General features: G+C 45.8%; 1 protein-coding gene across 10 annotated transcripts in view; it reads left to right on the forward strand.

Annotated features, from left to right (window-relative positions):
* LOC118232272 (lipopolysaccharide-responsive and beige-like anchor protein) overlaps positions 1 to 21,924 on the forward strand; it is a 208,635-nt gene that overhangs the window by 177,780 nt on the left and 8,931 nt on the right. For all 10 annotated transcript variants that reach the window (XM_035427121.1, XM_035427123.1, XM_035427122.1 and 7 more), the window contains 6 exons: positions 3,752 to 3,919; positions 9,958 to 10,047; positions 14,755 to 14,932; positions 15,490 to 15,555; positions 17,407 to 17,562; positions 19,681 to 19,848. In XM_035427121.1, coding sequence (XP_035283012.1) covers positions 3,752 to 3,919; positions 9,958 to 10,047; positions 14,755 to 14,932; positions 15,490 to 15,555; positions 17,407 to 17,562; positions 19,681 to 19,848 — 826 coding nt within the window. The remainder of the gene's footprint in view (positions 1 to 3,751; positions 3,920 to 9,957; positions 10,048 to 14,754; positions 14,933 to 15,489; positions 15,556 to 17,406; positions 17,563 to 19,680; positions 19,849 to 21,924) is intronic.

The raw sequence follows: 21,924 nt of genomic DNA on the forward strand, positions 1-21,924 counted from the left end.
CGAGAGGGGGAACGCCAGATGAAAGGCAAGCGAGGGAGCGAGGGAGGGAGGGAGAGAGGAAGGAGAGGAAGGGGTCCGAGGTATGACGAGAGTTGGCAGAGGTTTTCCGGAGCTGCTATGAGCATGTCTCGGCTTACCGGGAGCACGGAATAGGGAGGGGGTACGTCTGGAAGAGACCCCCTCTTCCTCCCTCTCTCTCTCCCTCTCTCTCTCTTTCCCTCGCTCACAGGCTTGGGCCTGGAGACCTTCCCCCCCACCCCCAAATCAGAGTCCCCGTTGGAAAATCACTCCTGAAAGAGATAGAGAAATCTTGAGGAATCTTTTGCCGATTTTAGGAAAATCTTTGTTGGAAATTGGAATGGGTGATTTCGTTTCTCTGCGGATATGTATGCTAATGTCCGTGCTGCCACACACCCGTTGCATGGGATGTACCCCAACGCGCTAAGCACACCTTCTGACAAGCGTCGCTCTCATCTCCCGATACTCAGTGGCGGAGGGGCACGCTGTCGGACGAGGATAAGCGCGCGGCGTGTCCGCATCGAGCAGGAGCGGCCGGTTGGCCTGGTTACGTCCGCGCCCGGAGCTCAGCGGTGCGCTAATTAAGTGATTGATTTGTAGAGCGCGATTTTAGCGTCTTAATGGAGAAAGCTGCCGCATGGCTTTAAACAGGTTTTTTTTTAGAGGGCTATAAATGGGAGGAAAAGTAGTCATCCGGTAGTACCCTATAAAGGTGTCCGTGAAATCCATCCCATAAACCAGAACTGTCTGAAAGGAAGACCTGCTCTTTCTCCAGGTCTGAGCACTCTTGGGGTGAAGACCCATTCCTGGTCAGTCGCTGCAGACAGTAGATTTTAACCGTTAATACATGAGCTCATTATTATTGTTGTTTAAGAGATCAGTGAAATAATATTTCACATTACATTTGTTTCTTTTTCTGTAGTTCTTTTTGTTTTGTAGGTCAAAGGCTTTTTGTTTGTAGGTCAAACAAAAAGCCTGTGAACTCTTCACCAAAAGAAACCTAACCTGTGGATTTCCACACACGTTTTTCAGTGAGAAAAAATAAGCTTGGTCGTTAGGACCTCAGCAGATTTTTCTAGGTCATGCCAATCCCCAGTCCACCCAACTGGGTGTGGATTAAGTGAAGGAGTGCTCCAATCAGCACCATCACATAAGGAGGGCTGAGAGAGCACCAGGATGTGTAGGCCTTTTGTCGTCTTAGTAAGAGTCATTTCAGCTGGGCCACAATCAAATGCAGGCATCACAAGCGTCCTGTCTCCACACGGCGTGAAGTGCGTCGGTGCTACCGTAGCTATGGGGCTGTGTCTGCGCTTAAAGACGGCCAGAAGCCTGGTTTCTAAGGCACTGCAGGATTGGGAATCGGAGACGGGGGTGCTCGATTTCACGTGCTTGATGCGCAGACCCTTGGAAAAAAAGACGACTCTGTAACACAATACCTGCAGGAAACTTGCGTGCTCTCGAATGCCAGGAAAAAGGCAACAATAAAAGCGGTGATTTGTAGGAATACTCCCTCCTCAAGGCATTAACATACGCGCAACCTAATTCATTCATGAATTATTGTAATGATCCCCCACAGACCGCAAAAAATGCATACAAGGCCCACTAATTGGTGCATAAATAACCCTCCTGTCCCTCCTACCACCGATGCCTTTCATTGTGCTGGAATTTCCTTCAAGTACAGATTTTCTTTGATGTTAATACCTGCCATTTTTATGCATTGCATTCTCTTTGATTTGTGTCTTTTATAACCTTATTATAAAGTTGCTGTTATTATTAAAAGAAGCTGCTGACCTTCTCTTGCAGCGGTGTGATATTGAATGGCTGTGAGATCTATTAATTTAGTGTCTCACCTACGGGGCATCACTCAAGTGAAAACCCCTATCTCCGGCTTATTTTAGTTTTCACTTAACTGGCTGGTAGCTGGAATGGAACGTCGTGGGTAGGGGGCGGGGTCAGAAGCGAGTTCCAAGGGGCTGATAGGCACGTTCCCTGGAGAGCAGCGACACAGAGGCTGGTGATAGGGTCGTTCCCAGGAGAGCAGCGACACGGAGGCCGGTGTAATCACGCATTGATTCCCGCCCGCCCTTCGCTCCGCGCGAGATTAACATAAAACGTATCTGGGAAGGCGCCCGGCTCTTTGTTTCCAGCCGCTGATTGACACCGCGATTGCACTGCGCATTAAATGGCCATCAGGCTCAGCATTAGTTTTGAAACAGGAGAGCGGGGAGCAGAAAAGGTCAGACCCGTCGCATAATGAACTGATCCTCATGGGAAACGGCCCCGCCTCTTCATCCTGCCGCTTTCACATACAGAATGGATGGGCACTTCCCTGTAACATGGCCAGGGGTTTGATTAACGCAGTAACACCGCACCGGCGTCCTGGAAATAAGTGCACTCGCGTAGGACAGACCTGCGTCCGCTCCACAAGCGTGCTGCTGAGTAGGTGTTTTATGTTAAATATGAAATGTGCCCATTGCCTTCACGTTTGCATTAATTTTTATGTCTCTAAGCTTTATTTATTGTCGGGTATGTACACGATATTACTGTGACTGTGCAAGTATAAATTTTATATGCTGAGAATAAAAAAGCTATAGGCTATTAAGAGGGCTCCGATTCCTAAATAAAATTGAAAAAAGAAAGTCCGGGAACTTTAAAAACCTGCCGTTCTCCGGGGAGTTATCCTAGCACCGCGCGCTTTTATTGATATTCTCTTTACTTCTTATAAACTCATTAAACGAGAGAGCTCTCGCAGTACGCCGTCAGCGCCCCGTCAAAGCGAAAATGCCACCTCGGACAGCAGACATTTACCGGATCTTCGCCGTTCTTGATTGAAAGTTCTAATTAAGTGAGTGCGGAAAATGAACTGAAATTAGCTGTCAGGGAGTCGCATTTAAATGAGTGATGAACCGCCACAGCCGTAAACATTTAAATGATATAAATTGCCATTTAAGTGTACGGTTTAATGTCTGTCATGCATTAATGTGACACCAGCCAGCAATGACAATCAAGCCACCGGCTTTAATTTGAACACATTGAGTGACTTTGCGCAGACAGCCCCGTGCAAATTAAGACGATTGTTATTCTTATGCCGAAGCGTAAATGTTTTCCTCCTTTGCCGGCTAATGAAGAGAAGAGAAGCGTGTTTTATGCTAATGTCGCGACATTAAAAAGACATTTCTTGCGCCAGGAGACAAGTTTCCTATTATTTGAAAGACTTTTAGGAATTACTGAGGGTGTCATCTTAATTTTTAAGGATCTCTCCACAGGCTGGCAGAGATCCATAAAACAGCCGAGCTATTATTGTGCGTTACTACACTATAGTGTATGAAACAGATGCCAGTCGCAGGAATGTTTTAATGTGAAATATACGTGTCAATGCTAAGTGAAATCGCGGTTTAATGTTTTGATGATAATCTTCAATATCAGTTTGTAGTGTTTTTTATTTTTTATTTAAATCAACCGTCACAGCTCATGGCAATGTGGTGTAGCACATAATAGCAACATCATTCATATTTAGCTTTATATTTTATTCTTAGTACTCCAATAGTTCCTTTAATGCATGCATTAACATTTAAAGTTTGGATAGATTGGTGCTGCGTAAATATATGACAGCTCCAACTTTCTTTCTTAATGAGAAAATCACATTTCGCATTTGCTCCATTTAGTTTAATTCCACACATTTGTTTTGAGTCGGTGTTGTAATGCATATTTGTCTGTGCGTGTGCATTTGCAGGCCCTGGAGAGTGACTTTGTGTCCTGTCAGCTGCACCAGTGGATCGACCTCATCTTCGGCTACAAGCAGCAGGGGCCCGAGGCCAGCCGGGCCCTCAACGTCTTCTACTACCTGACCTACGAGGGCGCGGTCAACCTCAGCTCCATCACCGACCCCATGCTGAGAGAGGTGAGCTTCTGCACGTGCCCCGGGCGGTGCCCATTACGACATCACAGTTACTTGGTGCCCATTATGACATCGCAGTGACATCACAGGTAACAGTGTGCTGTTCTGAGAAAAGGAGTGCAGAACGGAGCAGCATAATTCTTCACAAGATAACAGAATTGTCCACAGTTGCAAAACTGTAAGATCTACCGCAGGGTGACTATATTGGATTTCAAAAAAAGAGGACAGGGTTGGGTGGGTGGGCTTTATGAACATAGTACTAGGCTATTTGTACCAGTACTGGGCTATATGTATATCAGCGGAAAATGGGATAGTGAAATATATGTTTATGGTTCTGTATAAATATGAAATTAAAAGTTTCATATTTATATAGCCTTGCAGCCTTGGCTTTGGTATAGAATCTACCATTTGGCCTGTGCGCTACAGAACACGGGATAGGTTAACCATGTGTGCCTTTTCACAAAGCAATGTGTAAATCAAGACATGCAGACAGTCCCCAGCACAACATATGTACATCCTCCATAACAAAGAACAGAATCTTTGTAACAAGATCCTATATATTCTCTGCCAATGCTCCTAAGTAAGTACACATGAAGTCTACACTGGGATTCTTTCCCCGGTCTAGCCCCATTAATAGTGCTTCTTGAAACAGACCCTGACAGCCAAACGTTTATTTGATTTTTACACACACACATGCACAACACGCACAAACAAACACAAACACACACTCACACACACACACACACACACACACACGCTCTCACTCACTCAGTCATTCCTCACACACTCACGCACATGCACACACACACTCTCACACACACACATACACACACACACACACGCACACGCACACACACAAACCCACACACTCATAAACCCACACACACACAGCACAGCGTGCTGGGCTCTGATTGGCCGGCGGGCGGTGGCGTGTGTGGAGCGGGTCCAGGCCGCGGCTCTCCCCCGGTGCCCTTCATGCTGGGTGACTGGAGCTCGGGGTGCGGGTGCGGGGTGCGTGGGGGGGGGGCGAGGCGCTGATTTATGTGCTCATTCAGGTACTCCCCATACAGATGCGCTGCTTAGCCCCGCATGCAGATTCATTACCCCACCTCAGCCCATTACCCCCGCCGCCTTTTTAATACCCAAAACCAAATTGGATCCCTGACACCCGCCATTTCCCCAGAACCGCTCCAGCGACCCAAAAATAAATAAATTCACGGCGCCGTCATTAACCAACAGCGCATGGGCGGCGAAGCCTAAAAATAGTTTTCCAGAATGTATTAGGGCCCGCGGTCACACGCGTGTTCACGCCTGTGTGTGAGCACTGTATGCGCGTGCACGCAAACGCACAAACAAGCAGGCATAACTGCATTTACAAAACAGCTGGGCTTACAAATTAATTTTTTCTTGTTTTGTCTGAAGTGAGTAGAGAGCTTTTCTCTCAAACCCTCAGGGCTTCAGCTTTATGGTGATTTGAGTGACTTAAATACACAAAACCGATGGCCACAATCCTCATCCAGTCCTGTGTGATTGTTTTTTTTTTTTTTGAGAGGGGGTGGTGGAGCTGCATCAGGACCGGAGGGGGGGGGGAGGGGCTTGCGGGTTTGACGGACAGCCGGGCCGGTCGCCGGGCTGGTTTGTGTCAGGCGGGCCCGCTCCAGAGACCGGCCCTTTGGAATGTCCCGGGGCAGATCAGGGGCAGCTCCAGGGCCCGGCCGGGTAGACCGGCCTCTGTTTTCACAGAGCTGATTACTTCCTGTCTTTCTTCCTCCGCGGCCGCAAAATTAGACTTAATAGCGGTTATTTTTAAAATCGGCTCGTGGGGAAGAATTCGGGGCCCCCTGGTCCCCCTCCCGGCGTAGCCGTTTTAGCGATCCGTCTTCTTAAGAGTGGAGCCCCGTGTAATCAGCATGGTGTAAACAAACAGAGTCTCTCAATGTCAGCGGTAAATATAGCTCATGCGCATTGTACCAAATCAAGTTTATTACGCACTGCCACACACAGGTTTACACTGTAGAGGCATGCAGCCTATGGCTACTTTGGAGGCCAGCTCTGTGGTAAACGTGTATGTAAATTATTGTATTTAAGTTTTTCCAAGCGTCCGACCATTACAGTACATCAGCACCACCCACCAACTGTACACCATTCCACATTGTGCCATTTTTTCTTTTTCTTTTGATAGCAATCATCAGATATGAGGGGAACTCACGCACCCTAATCAACAGAAAGATTTCCCATATTCTTTAAACCCGATATTACCTCCACTTCACTTTCAATGGTACTCACTGACAGTCTCCCATCTGTTCCCTATTTTGTGATCAGTCTTTGTTACATTTTTTGTATACGAAGTGCATACCTAGAAACAAATTCACTTTCACGTCTGACAAACATCACTTTCCTTACGTAAATATTAACACCGTTTCAGTGTTCATGGGAGATTTAAGAATTTAAGAGAGCAATAGGATAATCCTACACAACTATCTAGCATAGCATTTGGAAAATATGTGAAAAGTAGGCCTACGTTTTAAATCTGTTTACTTAATTTTCATGGGTCTATTGTTTATTTTGTTCTGCTGAAAAATAACAGATGCCATTTTAGCATTGGCATGAAAAGGCTTGTTTTTTTCTGGGTAATCTCTCTGAATTATCATAATGCATTTTTAATTATGAGCTTGCACTCACACACATAATTAGGGACAGAATTCACATCCTATGTCAGAATGAATGTCCCCCATGTGGCCAGTTTATATCTGCCATGGAAGAAGGCTTGGAGCAGTGTGATTAGTCAGACCCCCCCCCCCCCCCCCGCTTTAATGTGGGGGGGGGGGGGGGGGCAGATGTGCTCGCACAAACTGGGGTGATTATACTTCCCTTCAGGTAAAGGCCTCAAAACTTTTAAGTTGCCTTGGTGTCATTTTAGAGTGGCATTAAAATTTGTGATCACTTAAACAGTATGTTACCAGAGCTGTTCAGTTCACCCTGATTAACTTGCTTTTGAATGCACCGCACAGATTTTTTTACTGTTTAGTTTGCTCCTAACTGGTCGTCATGGAAATATATTTGTGGAATCCATATATTAATGAATAGCTGTGTTACTGGCCTGTGGGCACACTCTTACACACTGTGTTCATTTACACTTCACTGAGGTCGGGAAGTGATGGCGGCGTTTTTCTGCTAGCGGTTGCGTCGGCTCTTGATAGAAGGGGCAATATCGGGTCTTTATTTAAATGGACAGAATATAAAAGAGGAACCCATCAGTCACGGGCCAGCGACCGCGGGGAGGTTGGCCTCAGCGCGCGCGGCCTAATCAGGTTAGCGGGATGAAGGAGCGGGCCTCCCTGACCCGAACCCGCCGCGTGCGGAATTACACCTTGTCATGAATGTCAGCTCAAAATTGAATCACGATTGGTCGAGCGACTCCGACGATCTCCCCCGCATTAGCTTAAGCAAACTGTCCAAAACGAATTGGGACGTCGAGTCACCTTGAGCTTGGCTTCAGCGGCCACTGAGAACACCAGCAGTCCATTACTCCGGGTGAAACTAATAATTTAACACAAATTTATTTAAATCGTTTTGAGAGGCATTGCCAACTCATTTTCAATTCAATTTTATTTGTATAGCGCTTTATACAGAGAACTGTCACAAAGACGCTTTACAGAGTAGCAAGGCAAGAGACAGAGCAAAAATAGCAAAGAACAAACACCAGGTCTGAACCCCCAAATAGCAAGTACAAAAGGAAAAAAAAAACTCCCAGTGGGGAGAAAACCCTCAAACTGCATACTGTTCTGTCTATTGGAAAATTGGCTACTGTCACTAAATTGTTGTAGATTTTGACTTCTGATAAATGCATGTTGACATGCAATGTAATTTTTTGTTGTGTCACTGTTTCTTATCTGTCATTCAATACAGAAAAATAAATTGAGTTTGAGTGTTTCGTCTGTGAATGTTTCTCATAATATAAAACAATAGCATCAGCTTTGGGGAATGTAAAACTGGGTTTTCAGTGGCATGTTTCATTTCCTGTGATTTTTTTTTTTTAATGTACGTTTTACAGGCTAAATTGAATGAATTCCTATAAAGTAAACAGAGACATGAAGAATTATGAAGAAGGCAAACATGAGCATATCCCTTGTGCAGAACAGAAGTGTCTGCAGTCATATTAGCTAGTAAACAATAGATATGAAATGTAATTTTAGTGTGTCATTCACAGTCTGAATAGCTTGTAATCGTAGATAAACACAAAATGAGAATTAATGCTCTTTGCGGTACAGGTAACTGGAATGTAAATTCTAAATAGAAATAGTGTAGTTACCCGATGCTTCTTACAGGAATGCATGAGCTAACTATTTGCAATTGAATGTACCTGTTTGTGGCTACTGTGGGCAGACCTGTATCAGACATGGGGTGTAAAATTGACCTACACTTAGTGCCATCGGTTCTACTCTCTGTGCACCGTAGGAACTGATGTGGAAAGGCCAGTACCGCGCGAATTAGTTTCTGCGCTTTACGTGATGTGGTACCGCTACGTACTGCTCCACAGATCCCATCCACAGATTTTAATTTGAATGTGAGGCCGCTCTGCCCCCAAAATACGTTTAATCAATACGCTCTGCCTAATGTCAGCCAACTTCAAAAAGGAAACGCTGAAAGTTCGCATTAAAGGCCGCTGCCTTTTTTTTTCTTAGACGAGAGCCAAATGAGCGCTGCGCTAATTAAACGTACCTGCGTTTTATCATGTTGTGATCCTGCGCAGACTTTTGAGTTGGGCAGTTGTGCTCTTAGTGTCGCATTGCCTGTGGTTTATTGAAGATATTTTGCGAATGCCTTGCTTGGTGTTTGAGTCTAAGTTTGAGTGTGAGTTTACCATCGGTACATTTACATTTCGCCTCGCACACGCGACGTCGTAGCGGATGAATTATGAAAGGACAGAGTGCTTAGTGTCCCCTATAGCTGTTAGTGATCTGAAGCTTAAACTGTCTGGCAGAGACAGAGAAGTGCGCTTCCTTATCCTCATGAATCAGAGCGGATGGAAGCCGTGGGTCTGGGGGGAAGAGTAGGGATTTAAGCGTACCTGTTTGAGATGGGCAATTTTTCTGTGTGATCTTTGACAACGGCAGGAGCGAGCTGCACACGAAGCTGAGCGGGGCTCGTGCGTACACTGAGTAGTAGGCAGTCTCTGTTCAGCTAAACGTGGTCAGGATGAGGGTAGTCTTCCGCGTTTCTCATGGAAATATTTACAGAGAATATTTATTTATGTATTTTTTTGCTCGGAAAACCTGTCCGTTTCCTCTAAATCAGAGATAGGGAGACGCCTTAACTAGCACGCGCTGTCTCACCCTCGCAGATACATGCTCACCTCGCGCTCTGCACGCGGCACACAGAAACACATTCTCACACTGCATAAAACCGAGGTAAAAAAAAAAACCGTCCGAAGATTTTATCATTTTTATTCTAGCTGTTTAATTACGGATCAAAGAAAATCAATATTGTTCACATAACTGAATAAAGTTTGCACCCAATGTTTATTTTAGTGTTACTTCTCAGTCTTTATTCTTATCTCTCTCTTTCCTCGTTTATTACTAAACTGTAATTGTGGATTTTTTTAGTTATCTTGCTGTATACACTTAAAACTATTCATCTGGTGCTTGGTGCATCTTGCATGTTGTAATAAATACTGTGATGTCCACATGAAATAAACAAAATAAATAAATACATAAAATCACACTACATAAATAAAAACACACACACTCACACATACTGAACTGAACTAGACTCATAGTCTACATATGCACTTTCACCCACACTATATACATACGCATACTGTTCACATACACACTCAAATACACACATGCACATGTACAGACTTACTGTCTGTGCACACACATACAGAAACATGAGCACACACAGTACATGGTCTTGCTGCGCCCACACATGCTGTTGAACATTTAAAGGAATATTGGTGTTGTGTTGTTGTGGGTGCACAGTAAATGTTATTAGCAGCCCCTGTGCCTAACATGCAGTCCTTCCTTGTTGACACGCAGGCCGTGGAAGCCCAGATCAGAAGTTTCGGCCAGACGCCCTGTCAGCTGCTGATTGAGCCACACCCCCCGAGGAGTTCAGCCATGCAGGTGGTGAGTGACATCGCTGCTGTACACTGAACCCAAACTCCTACAATGAACTAGCACTGTTGTACTGCACCCTCCATTTCCTTTGTCCTGCAGTCGCAGTAATATCAAGAACCTGAATTGGGTGGCACGAGCTGTCAATCAGTGACTTCTTGAACCAATCGTAGTTCATATCAGTGAGAATGGGACCCTATTCATTTCTGGTTTCACAAAGCTTTTCTCTGCCATCAGTATTGTACTGTAGTTTCCAAACTGTGGCTGAGGACTCACTTGTGAGTTGTGAGAGAGGTTGAGGTGGGTTACACAGAGCAACAAAAAAAAAGTTATTGTACAGTACATCATCCACTTTCCATCAACATTTACAAAAGTCAATTTCCACACTGCAGTAGCTACATGCATTGCGTTGGTAGTTATGTTGATATATGTTTGTAAAAACCCATGCTGGAATGCGTGTTATAAAACATTTGAAATGAGGAGGTGGGTCACAGGAATGCATTTCCTCATCGAGTCGGCCCACGGCTTCGAAAGTTTGGGAACCGCTGCTTTACAGCACAGTTAAGACAGCAGAATTACTCCCAGACTCCCACGGGGCAGCGCAAACCCCGGTACTTCCTGCTTGAATGTCTGCTTTGCCTGGCGTTACGGCTTTCTGACTCTGTGATGATTTTCCTTCGGCAAAGCGAAGCTCTTCGACGCCTATTCCTCCTGCATTTCTACATAACTCCAGTCCCAACGCCAAGGAAACAGGCTGCCAGCTCTAAACAGGAGCATTGTGGGACTGTCCGAGCCTCTGTTAGCAACATTCCCGTTATACAGTCATGCACATTGGGCAGGTCCGCTCAACCATACACAGCTGTACCCTATGCACACAGCGCACCAATTTCTCCCAGGTTTTCCATGATGGCAAGAACTGCACAGATCCACTCTCCTGGATATAGCCTGTATGGGTTGATAGATTACATTACAGGCATTTTTTTTTTTTTTTTTTTGATAGTGAACGTCAATGATCGTATGAATGTGTTCCTGCTATGTAGCGATTAGCAAATCTGTTCAGGGCTTGCTGTAAACTTGATGCTCTTGGATGAGCAGTCACCCAGCTCTCACAGCGCAAAGCTCGGCCCCCTCTAGGTAGCTTGCAAAAAAAAGAAAAAGATTCAGTTTTTTGACCATATTATTTTAACTAGTATAAGTGCACACCATTATAGCAGCCCTTCATTGAGGCAAAACAAAAGGCCAGTGTGTGTGTGTGCAGTCAGAGTTCCCAGCTCTCATCAGCTCTGTTCGTGTGCGATTGAGGCCTAACGGGTTAATGAAAAGAGAAATAAACTGTGGCTGCGCAGCCTTTCCTACGATAACATCGCGGCGCGCGCATATATTTATAGTCTTCTGTTTGCTGTATTAAATTAAGTACAGTAGTAACGACGGTAAAGAGCTCCTCAACCAAAATACACATCGAAATTTAAAGCAGATTTGGAGTATGATTTTTCCGGAAAGAAGAAAAAAAAAAAAGAGTCCCTCAGATCAGTAGATGAGAAATTTGTTGAAATGTCTCGCAGAGTTTTAATTGAAACTGGACACCTGAGCCCTGTGGAATGGAGACACCGGACACCAGCCGACTCTTGAAGTTTGACGTTCACGTTGTTGAAGGTGTCTTGTGTTTAATTGTACTCCTGCTCGGGCTGTGGCAGGTGTGACATTAGAGTTTGACAGTCTCGTCTGATGTTCTAAGGCTTCAGCCAGCTCCACAAACCAGAAGCAGATGAGCACGGTCTCTCTCTCTCTCACTCTCTTGCTGTCTCTCTCTCGTTCTCTGTCTTGTGCGTGGGCACACACATGTACACACACATATGCGCACACGCACGCACAGACACACACACACACACAATGCACACAATACACACACACACTCTCTCTCTCATACTCATGCTGTCTCTCTTTCTCCCTGTCTCTGTCTTGTGCGTGGGCACACACACATATACACACATACACACAGACGCACACACTCACAGACACACACAATACACACACACACTCTCTGTCTGGTGCGTAAACACATATACCCACATACGCACGCACGCACGCACGCACACATGCACACACACACACACACACACTCACACACACACTCTCTCTCTCTCACACAATTATGCTGCTGGTAATGACATTGTCAGAAGTGACAGTATTCAGGAGGGGACACTGGCTGTGGCGAGCTCTTGACATTGAGCACATATTCCGCTCCAAACAGCACTCTGCACATAGCTCTAAATGTATATGCAGAGTTGGAGCATAAACCTATTCATCATATCTGAATAGTAATCCCGGTTTTCGTCCCTGGGAATATTTCCTTGCACATGGAGAACACATGGGAACGGCTAACTTTCCTCATGACTCACCGTTGGATTGGTCCTCTGTAATTTTAACCCGGCTCACGTTAATATTCATAAATCGTATTGGTCAGCCTCGGGCCTTAAATTTGCTCAGCGCGGATGTGGCGTACAGTAATGTTGACGTTCTTGACACAAAATTGTGTCAGGAACACAAACCTAAAAAAAAGAAAACCCTGAGCAGATTTAATGCGTACCATATTGCGTTGTTAAAATAATTAAATAGCCTTCAAACCGTAGATGTCAGAAACGTTTTCTCCCCTGCGAGTCGAGAATGTGGAGCTTGTGGAAAAGAATAAAATGGCTACGTAGGAGTATAGATCCGGGATCTGAACTGATGCCCACCCTCTTTGATTGCGTCCTGTGAAGGCTGCTATTTGTTATCTCCAGTCAAAGCACGCGGCCTTCCGGGGGGGTTGAAAAAAAAAAAAGATCCCTGTTTTTAATTTGGCCCGGCGTTCGCGAGTTGGAGCTCACCGGCTCACAGCTAACCACCGGGTGAAATTAGACGAGGGGAACCAGAGGAGGGGTGACTGATTAGCAGTAAATGGCACGCTGGGCCGGACCCAGCCACTGTAATGTACAGCAGGTGGAGCGATTAGCAGGCCTTGGGCCTGGCCCGCTCGCTCGCCTGGCGGGTACCTGCTCCCCCCCCCCCCCCTGGCATTAGGCCACATGAGGGATTACCGCCTCCTTTAATGGAGGGACCAATTGGGTGGGAATAACTCCTGAGCTTGACCGGCCCGGAGCCACACGCACATCCATTTGGTGGAGAATGGGAGCAGCATGTGGAGCACAGGAGCATACGTTGTAGAGCTGGGAACATCGCAGTGTCTTATATTGTTCACACAATAAATACAATCCGGTATTTTACTGGGTTGATAGCATTCACGCATGCCAGTACCAGTAAGCTAGCTGTTATCTGAAAAAGCCCAGTGTCGTATGATGAACTTTTGCTTACTAGCCTGAGAAGCAGGTTATCACTTGCTAAGCAGCTATTGGCTAAAACATCTGACTTTTGTATAGCAATATGTGATGCTTTTAGCATGTTGGGCGTAAGTAGTTGGTAAGCAAGGCTATCATTTATTTTGCATGTTGTGCATCATGGAATTTATTGTTTTCTGCAGTATCTGTTAAGAATCATCATAGCTTCATGGGTGTCTTAGCAAAACAAATTAAGTTTTGCCTGCCTGACCTGGCAACTTTACGGCTTTATTCACGCTAATTTGAAGTGGAGCCCTTTAAGAAATAGCACTAGGTCTTGAGCCATCGAAGTGCCGGAGCAGTTTTTCCGAAACGCAAACTACGGCTCTCGTTCACGCGTTTCCTGAACAGTAAAGTTCTAGAAACCTTCATGTTTAAGGCTGCATGAGAAGGGCTGGTGTCTACTGTCCCTCCTCTGCGCTCTCTATAACAATGATGTGTGTCTCCTCCTCTTTCTGTCACACACATACACACGCACATAAACGCGCACGTGCATTTATAAATATTTCCAGACCATGCAGCGCTACATTTGGGCATTAACACGGAAAATAGTAATACTATATGACTACAAAAACTAGTTAAGAACATACCGTTTGTTCATTTATACGAAAGCCCTTGATGCACCATGGTGTAATACATCATGGTATTAACAGTACAAAGCGAATAGATCTGGCCTTTTTGCAGTCGTTATAAATTTTGGACTTTTTCCTGATTGCTTGTGATTACTGTTGCCTGTGTTAATATTTCACAGTCCTGGTCCTTTTCCTGTCTGTGCACGATGCTGAAAATATCTCCCCTCTCTTTGAGTTTCGCCTCTCTTGTGTGATGTGGAATTTTAATGGCTTCCTCCCCCGTCCGTCCACCGGGACCTGGGGTTATAATTCTGCTTACAAGTTCGGGGCGCAACAATTACCCACCTTCCTGACAGCGCGGGGAAGGCATTTTGTCCACCTTTGCATAACCACTTAAACATCGGACATCGGCGAGGGAGCTTGTTGCCAAGATGGATGTTAAGCAAGTGCTTACCCCAGCTCTTCTCTTGCGGTTCAGCGTGAGAAAAATGCGGAAAGTTGCGCTCGATCCAAACCCTGCCCTAGTTTTCTCATGGCGTCTGCCCAGTGCCTCGCTCTCGATTGGTCCGTATGGGCGGCCTGTGTCTAATTACTGTGTGGTTACCACCTTTGGTTGGTTCTGCTTCGGCCTGCTCGCTGGACTGCTCACCTTCCCTTTCATCGATGTGCGTTTGCCCCTAACCTCCCTTCCTGTGCATTTCCCCCTTCCCCCCACCCCCTCCCCTCACGTTGCTCCCTTGCGAGGCCACTCAACACCGTTTCTCTTCCCGCAGACGCCGCTGATGTTCACCGAGCAGATGCAGCAGGACGTCATCATGGTGCTCAAGTTCCCGTCCAACTCGCCGGTGGCCCACGTGGCCGCCAACACGCAGCCCGGCCTCTCCGCGCCCTCCATCATCACCGTCACCGCCAACCGCCTCTTCGCCGTCAACCGGTGGCACGGCCTGGCGGGTAAGCTTTCTGAGCATGCTGGGAAATGTAGTCCTTTTCTACCTCAGGGCCTCATATCCCACCTTAATGACCTAGTCACCGTGGTGACACCTGTAGTCTTGTTTCAGTTGCTATGGTGGTTGAAAGGATTGGTTAGTAAGTCAGTGCAGCCTGCGATCTCTGCGAACAGGTAACTCGTGTCAGATGAAAACTGCATACTTTTTATACCAAAACTAGTTAATCTCTCTGAAGGAAACACAGGGGATATTTTTTTTAGGACCAGCAGGCGTGCTCTTTGCTCAGTGCGGCCAAACAAACATTTTCCCAGCTCTGGGTTATTTTGTAATAGCACTTTTTGATAGATTTTAAAATGTTTTCAGACATCATTATAGTTGTTACTATTGGTGAGAAACAACATTGGCACCATTTGCAGGTAGGTTTTAATGTAAAGAAATACAACTGGAATTAATCTGTAATATATATATAAAACACAGTTTCCAAAGTGGGATAGAATGATGTGCCATTGGGTGTCGTGACAACTCTCTCTTTCTGTCTCTTTCCCTTTTTCCTCCCTCCAGGACATCAAGCGTCCTCAGTCCAGGATCCTCAGTACCAGCTGCCAGTGGAAATCGACCCTCTGATAGGTGCGTCTCTCGCCTTCCTTCGCTGCTCTTTACAGTGGGGTTAGGGGGGGCTCAGTGGCCCTGGACCAGAGAGCGCCGGAGCCCTCCCTGCCGCTCACCCTCCACCGCGTTATACGGGGTCTCCTTCATAAGCCATTTGCATGCAAATTGGAAGGCAATGAGCTGTGCGGGCGGCCGTATTTCACCCCGCCGCCGCCGTCGCCCCGGCCGAGGCCGCCTGCGTTCGAGCGGGGGGGGGGGGGGCGGGCGGCGTGTCGGCGGGAATGAGCACGGACGGCGTGATGACCGCGCGACTGAGACCGCACACGGGCGGGGCCGCTGTCAGGGCGACGCTAGGCTACCGCGGCCCTCAGACCGGAGAGAAGGAGAGCGGGGCGGTGATGTATGCTCGCCAACGTCGCGCGGCGGCTGGCTGGGTTTAATAATAACCGCTGCCCCGCTCTCCCCCCCCCCCCCCCCCCCCCCCCCCACGCAAGGTGAATAATCGGCCAGGCATTCCCACAATTCCACCATTAACCAGACACCTTTTTGGACCTCCTGTCCGGACAGAGGGCTTTCAGCGGGGTGATGGCGGTATTTGTCCGCGTGTTGAATGATGTGGCCCTGTGTGGAGCGCTGGGGCCGTTCTCTGAGCGATGTTTCGCTCGCTGTACTGGGGGTTCTGTTCTCTTTTCTAATTTCAGTTTTTTGACACCCCCCCCCCCACACACACCTGGAAAAAAGAGGTTTGTGGTGATCATATTGTTCTCTGCCTTTGAGAACACCTGTTCAATTCAATTTCGTTCCTGTTCAGTGTATGAAATATTTTATGGTCCTACACCGTGGAGCTCCATGTTGATGTTTAGGTTTTGGCGGGTGAGATTTTTCTGCTTAAAAAGTGAAGCCTGTAAACCCTGTCGGTGCCCAACGCATAACGTATAGCTCCTGTACGCGCTCTTCTGGGTAATGATACTGAGCTTTTATCTTTGGGTATTGATTAAAGTAAAAAAAGGTGCATGAGTTGATTTGTGATCTTTAATCATATGATACTGTATTATTAATAATAGTTCCCCAGAAGCTGAATAATTAGATAATATATTGTATTTCCTTATTGTAACAGGGCAGTTTTAAAATAGTCAGGAATGAAACGCATGCAGTCGCTGCCACGTCAGAATAACGGTTTGTGTTCCTTGAGCAGAACCCAGGCCATATACAAAGAGCATGTGCATGAATGGGCATGGGGTGTTTTTGTCAGGGTTTGATATATGTATTTATATTTGTTGCATTCCGCAGGGGGGGGTTAGTATAAACACAGTAAACCGCAGGCCCGGCCAGGCCGCGGGGTTCGGCCCAGTGTTGATAATGGCGTGAAATATGGTGTGAGGAGCGACTGCTGCTCTGTGTCACTGCAGAGCGCCCTCCACACCTGCTCTACGAGTCAGAGTGCCGTGGCATGCACAAACACACTCATGTACAGTACACGCGCACACACACACACGCGCGCACACCTACACACACTGGCATGTACATACACACACATGCACATACACACACTCACACAGACACATACACGCACACACACACACACAGGCACACACACTCACACAGACACATACACACACAAGCCTTCCCAGCCTTTAGTGTGATTGTGCATCTTGTGTACAGCCTGCCGAGCTCCTTTTCTCTAACAGCAGGTGAGGCCTCTCTTTGGGCTGGAGCAGTTCTGGATATTTACCCTCCTGCTGTGTTTGACTGCACAATGTGCAGTAACTGTCTGATAAAAGTGTGAATTTAACTGTTTGTCTCATTCCCGTTCTCTCTCTCTTACTCCCTCTCTCTCTTTCCCTCTCTCTTGTTTCTCTCGCTCTCCAGCCAGTAACGTAGGGACCCATCGGAGACAGATAACTGACCTGCTGGACCAGAGCATCCAGGTGCACACGCAGTGCTTCATCATCACTGCTGACAACCGCTTCATCCTGGTGTGCGGCTTCTGGGACAAGAGCTTCCGCATCTACTCCACCGACTCAGGTACCGGCCTCAGTGTGCTCAGCTTCAGCTTCCTAACCCTAACCCTAACCCTACTCCACCAACTCAGGTGCTGGCTTCAGTGTGGTTAGCTTCAGTATCCAAACCCTAACCCTAACCCTAACTCTACTCCACCAACTCAGGTATTGGCTTCAGTGTGGTTAGCTTCAGCTTCCTAACACTAACCCTAACCCTAACCCTACTCCACCAACACAGCTACCACCTTCAGCACAGCCAGCTTCAGTGTGCCTGACCACAGCTTCATTCTCGTCTCATTAGAAAATCCATTTCTGCTGTTCTGAAGGATCTCTGTTGGCCCCAAACTCAATTTCAAAAGGGCAACGCTTTCTTCCAGCATGCCGTCCTTTTGCTTTTTTGGCATAATTGTTAAAGAGATGACATGCAGCCGGGGGAAGGCTCCACTCGTGTATCATAAAAACAGACTTCCCCTGTACCTTCACCCCCCCCACCCCCACCAGTCACACGGCAGGGGTCAGCGTCTAATTTAAGAGTTAATTGGAATAATTCCCTTTCGCCCCCCTGGTGGAATGTTCCTGAGGATTGACTTGGTCAACCTCTGTCGTCTTTGGTGAAAAAGTCTGTTTTTAAAAGAGTCAAAGGGACTTTGCTTGCCCGTAACCCCCATTTAACAAAAAACTTAAATTTAGTCAAAATGGAGATCGCTGTACAGAAACAGTGATACATCGTTATGTTGAGATATCACTTTTAAAAATTCTTTCTACAGTACATAGATATATTATTGCATTCTTGTTCAAGATTTTAGAATGATAGTGACTTATTTTTGGATGCCACTGTTTTGTTGTTTGTGTGATGGTGGAGCATAGTGCAATATTTTCCACTAGTTCATACACGTGTCACCGGTTGTTGCCAAACTGGTCGAAGTCGTATATTGTTTCCGGCTTGAAGGCCACAGTTCGTATAATTTAATCAGCCCGAGGTGGCCTTGTTTTAGTGCAGCACACAATTTGACAGCCGTAATTCTCCTGTAAACACTGTCATTTTGAGGGCTTCCAACAAGATATACAAAGCATTTCTTCGGAAAAATTTTGACCCCATTTTGTATGTGCCTCGTTGTTTGTATTAATTCAGGCGATAACGCAAGTTTTATGGTATTTCTATAGCCTTACGTTTTTTATAGCTTGTTAAACGATGTTATCTGCATGTATTTAAGATTTAATTTGGGTCTCCTGTTTGAATAGTTAACCTGCATCAGCGCTTTGCTAATGCAGTACGTGCGCTCACCGGTCTGTGTGTTGTTAGCTAGGCCCGACACTGTTGGTCGTATAACTCGAGGCTAATGCGCTCGAATGCGTTTACGCGCTCTTTCATCGTTAGCCACTTTGCATAAGAATGTCTGCTTAATGAACGTAATGTTGTAATGAAAGAAAGTATTCTCGTTGTAATAAAAGCTATGTGTACCATCACGTTTTATCATCTGTTTAAAAGTGCAATGTGGAGATAGCAACAACGGTGTATATAAAAGTTATTTAGAATAAAATGATATATGATAACGGACTTTATAGAATTCAGAGGGAATAATTCAAATTGTGTGTTTTTCTATTTTTTTCTCCCGTGTGTCTGCTGTCTTGGCCCTGAAGTTGTGCATGAAGCATTTTTAACGTCTTTCCATTTATTGTGATGAACAGTTGGCTGCTAAATATACGTAGGGTTTATATTTTCAGTTTAAGAGGCTCATTAAATACTTCATTTTGCAGTTAAACGAGGTTGCCAAGTTGTAACTGTGGATATGTATCCTCTTTGACCCCATGCACACACACAGACACACACTTTGTGTGTGTTTTCCATTATACGTTTTTGAGAAAATGTATTGTTTGAGAACATTCTGACTGATAATACAGAAATATTTGTGACTGATCAGCTGAAAAATTGTGGCTTATTTTGTATCATTTTTATTTTAAATTTTTGAAATCTTGAATAAGTTATAACCCCAGTGTAAATAAATTGTCCGTAAGGAATTCATTTAGACAAAAATTTGTAACGGTACAAAAATGATCAAAAAAGCACAATTGCTCACAAAAGTGCAGTGTGTAACAAGTTTTTCCGTGTTGTAAATGTGCCCCTCTCCTCCGGCTGCCCCAGGGCGGCTGACCCAGATCGTGTTCGGGCACCGGGACGTGGTGACGTGCCTGGCCCGGTCCGAGTCCTACATCGGGGGGGACTGCTACATCCTGTCGGGGTCCCGCGACGCCACGCTCCTGCTCTGGTACTGGAACGGCAAGACCTGCAGCGTGGGGGAGACCTCCAGCAGTAAGTGCCCCGCGAAGGGGGTCAGGGGTGGGGGGGTAACGGGTGGTGTGTGTCCTCCTTAGTGCCCTACCGTCCTGAGCTGGCAGGCTGGCTGGCTAGCCGCTCGCCGACAGCAACGACGCGACTCGTTGCGCCAAAACCGGGCCTCTTCCGAACAGATTGGGTTTCGGGAGGCTGAGGGACATCTCACAGTAAATAGGTTCAGCTAGCCCTTTTTTTAAACCGCGCGTTGGGAAAGGGAAAGTGGCCGGGGAGGCGGCAGACGCGGCCCAGGCTGCGTGGCGCATCAAAGGCGAGCGCCGGCGATGGCGATCCATCAGAGAGCGAGGCCGCGAGGTCGCGAGGTCAGCGAAAGTGAGGAGTGGTGTGAGCGGCCTCAGCGTAGCGCACGGCCCGGCGCGGGATCAAAGAACAGCGGACACATAATGGCGACACCGGCTTCTTTTCTCCCCTAATTTACCCAGTTTAAACTCACCGCCCCGTCGTTAAGTGCGTGTGTACAAATGCGCCTGAATTTATGACAAACGGCAGCTTCCTTTAATGGCCGTCGCGGTTCTGTCATTTGTTGTTGTTTGTTGTTCTCTTTGAAAGTACCGCTGGATTGTTTCAACCCCCCCCCCCCCCCCCCCCAAAAAAATGAATGGATGTTTGCTTATTATGTTTGGATTTTTTGCATAGACATCAAAATATTAGCGGTTAAAACTGTTCACAAAGGGGGGTCCATTTCAGCCACCTGAGTAACATCCCAAATTCTGCTACGGAGTTGCATTACGTTTAGTTTTCTGCCAATATTTAGACCAACTGCTTAGACCGCGGAGGTTTTATTTATTTGTACTTTTTATGCACTCTATAAATAGGAACTGCCGTTCAGGTTGGTGATGTCATACATTGACATGGCTTGATATGATTTGGTTATCGGCATATACATTTTATCCAATGCTTTATATGTTCAACATTTTTTTAATCCTTAAAAAATTCAGTTCTGCACTAGTTTCACAACAAATGGGCAGTATTCATATATTTAAACAGATTCAAATAAATACTACATTTCAGGGTATTTTTAAATTTTGGAAAAGGTGTATTTGATTTTACATTATTACTTTTTTGTGTGTATATTCTTTTTCTAAGATATATTAAGCAGGAAAGTAAAAATCCTTGGGTGATTAACTTTTTATACTTGAAATTCACTCTTACTTTTTAAGAGCTTGGCCAATAATTATAGATTGTCACCTCGAAAATAAATTGGATAGTTTAATTTATTGATTTAGTACGTAGGTTTAATATTAACACTTCCTTAACACTAATCTTAACAAGCATATTTTAAAAAGCATTAAATAATTGTAGACTAAAGGGTTTTAGAACTTGTGTCTGACTGTGCACCGAGACAATGTTACTCTGTTGACCTGAAGACAAATAACTTTAAAATAACTTTTAAAGAGGTGATGGAAATATATTGGATTGTTTACACAATTACTTTATTCAGTTTGTATTTTTACATTGTATTTCTTCTGTTGATGTGGAATATTGTTTTGTTTTGTAAGTGTGAGCTGGCACTCTCAGTTATTCAACTAAACTTATGACTGTAAACTGAAGTGTGTTGTATATAGTACACAGTACATAGACTATGAGTGGAGAAGAGTGACTAGTGCTGTATTTAGTTGTCCCTGTCAATGACGCACTGAGACTAAATGGGATGGGACTAAAATGTCTCCAAATGATGGGAGACACATGCACCCTCTCTCGGAATCTCGGCACACGCGTTCCGATCTGGCTGCTTTCGGTGATTAAAGAGGAGGGTTGGAACTTGGCTTGTGGAATGGGTCTAATGATGTCTACTCAGCCAGTCCACGAAGCAATGCAACTTTACATTGGCGTGTTCCGGAAGAGGGTCGGTTTTCCACAGGGTCCCCAAGCATAGCTCTGATTTCCTTTTTCTTCCTCTTACGAACACAGTGCTTTCAAGCGGCCCCCTCTGTCTCTCATCGGTTCAGTGTAAGGAGGGATTCCACAGACTAGGCTGCCATCTAGTGACTGAAATAAGAACTAAACAGTGTCGTATTTTGTTGTTTTTTTTTA

This window comes from Anguilla anguilla, chromosome 7, assembly GCF_013347855.1.
Source record: "Anguilla anguilla isolate fAngAng1 chromosome 7, fAngAng1.pri, whole genome shotgun sequence".
NCBI lineage: Eukaryota > Metazoa > Chordata > Actinopteri > Anguilliformes > Anguillidae > Anguilla > Anguilla anguilla.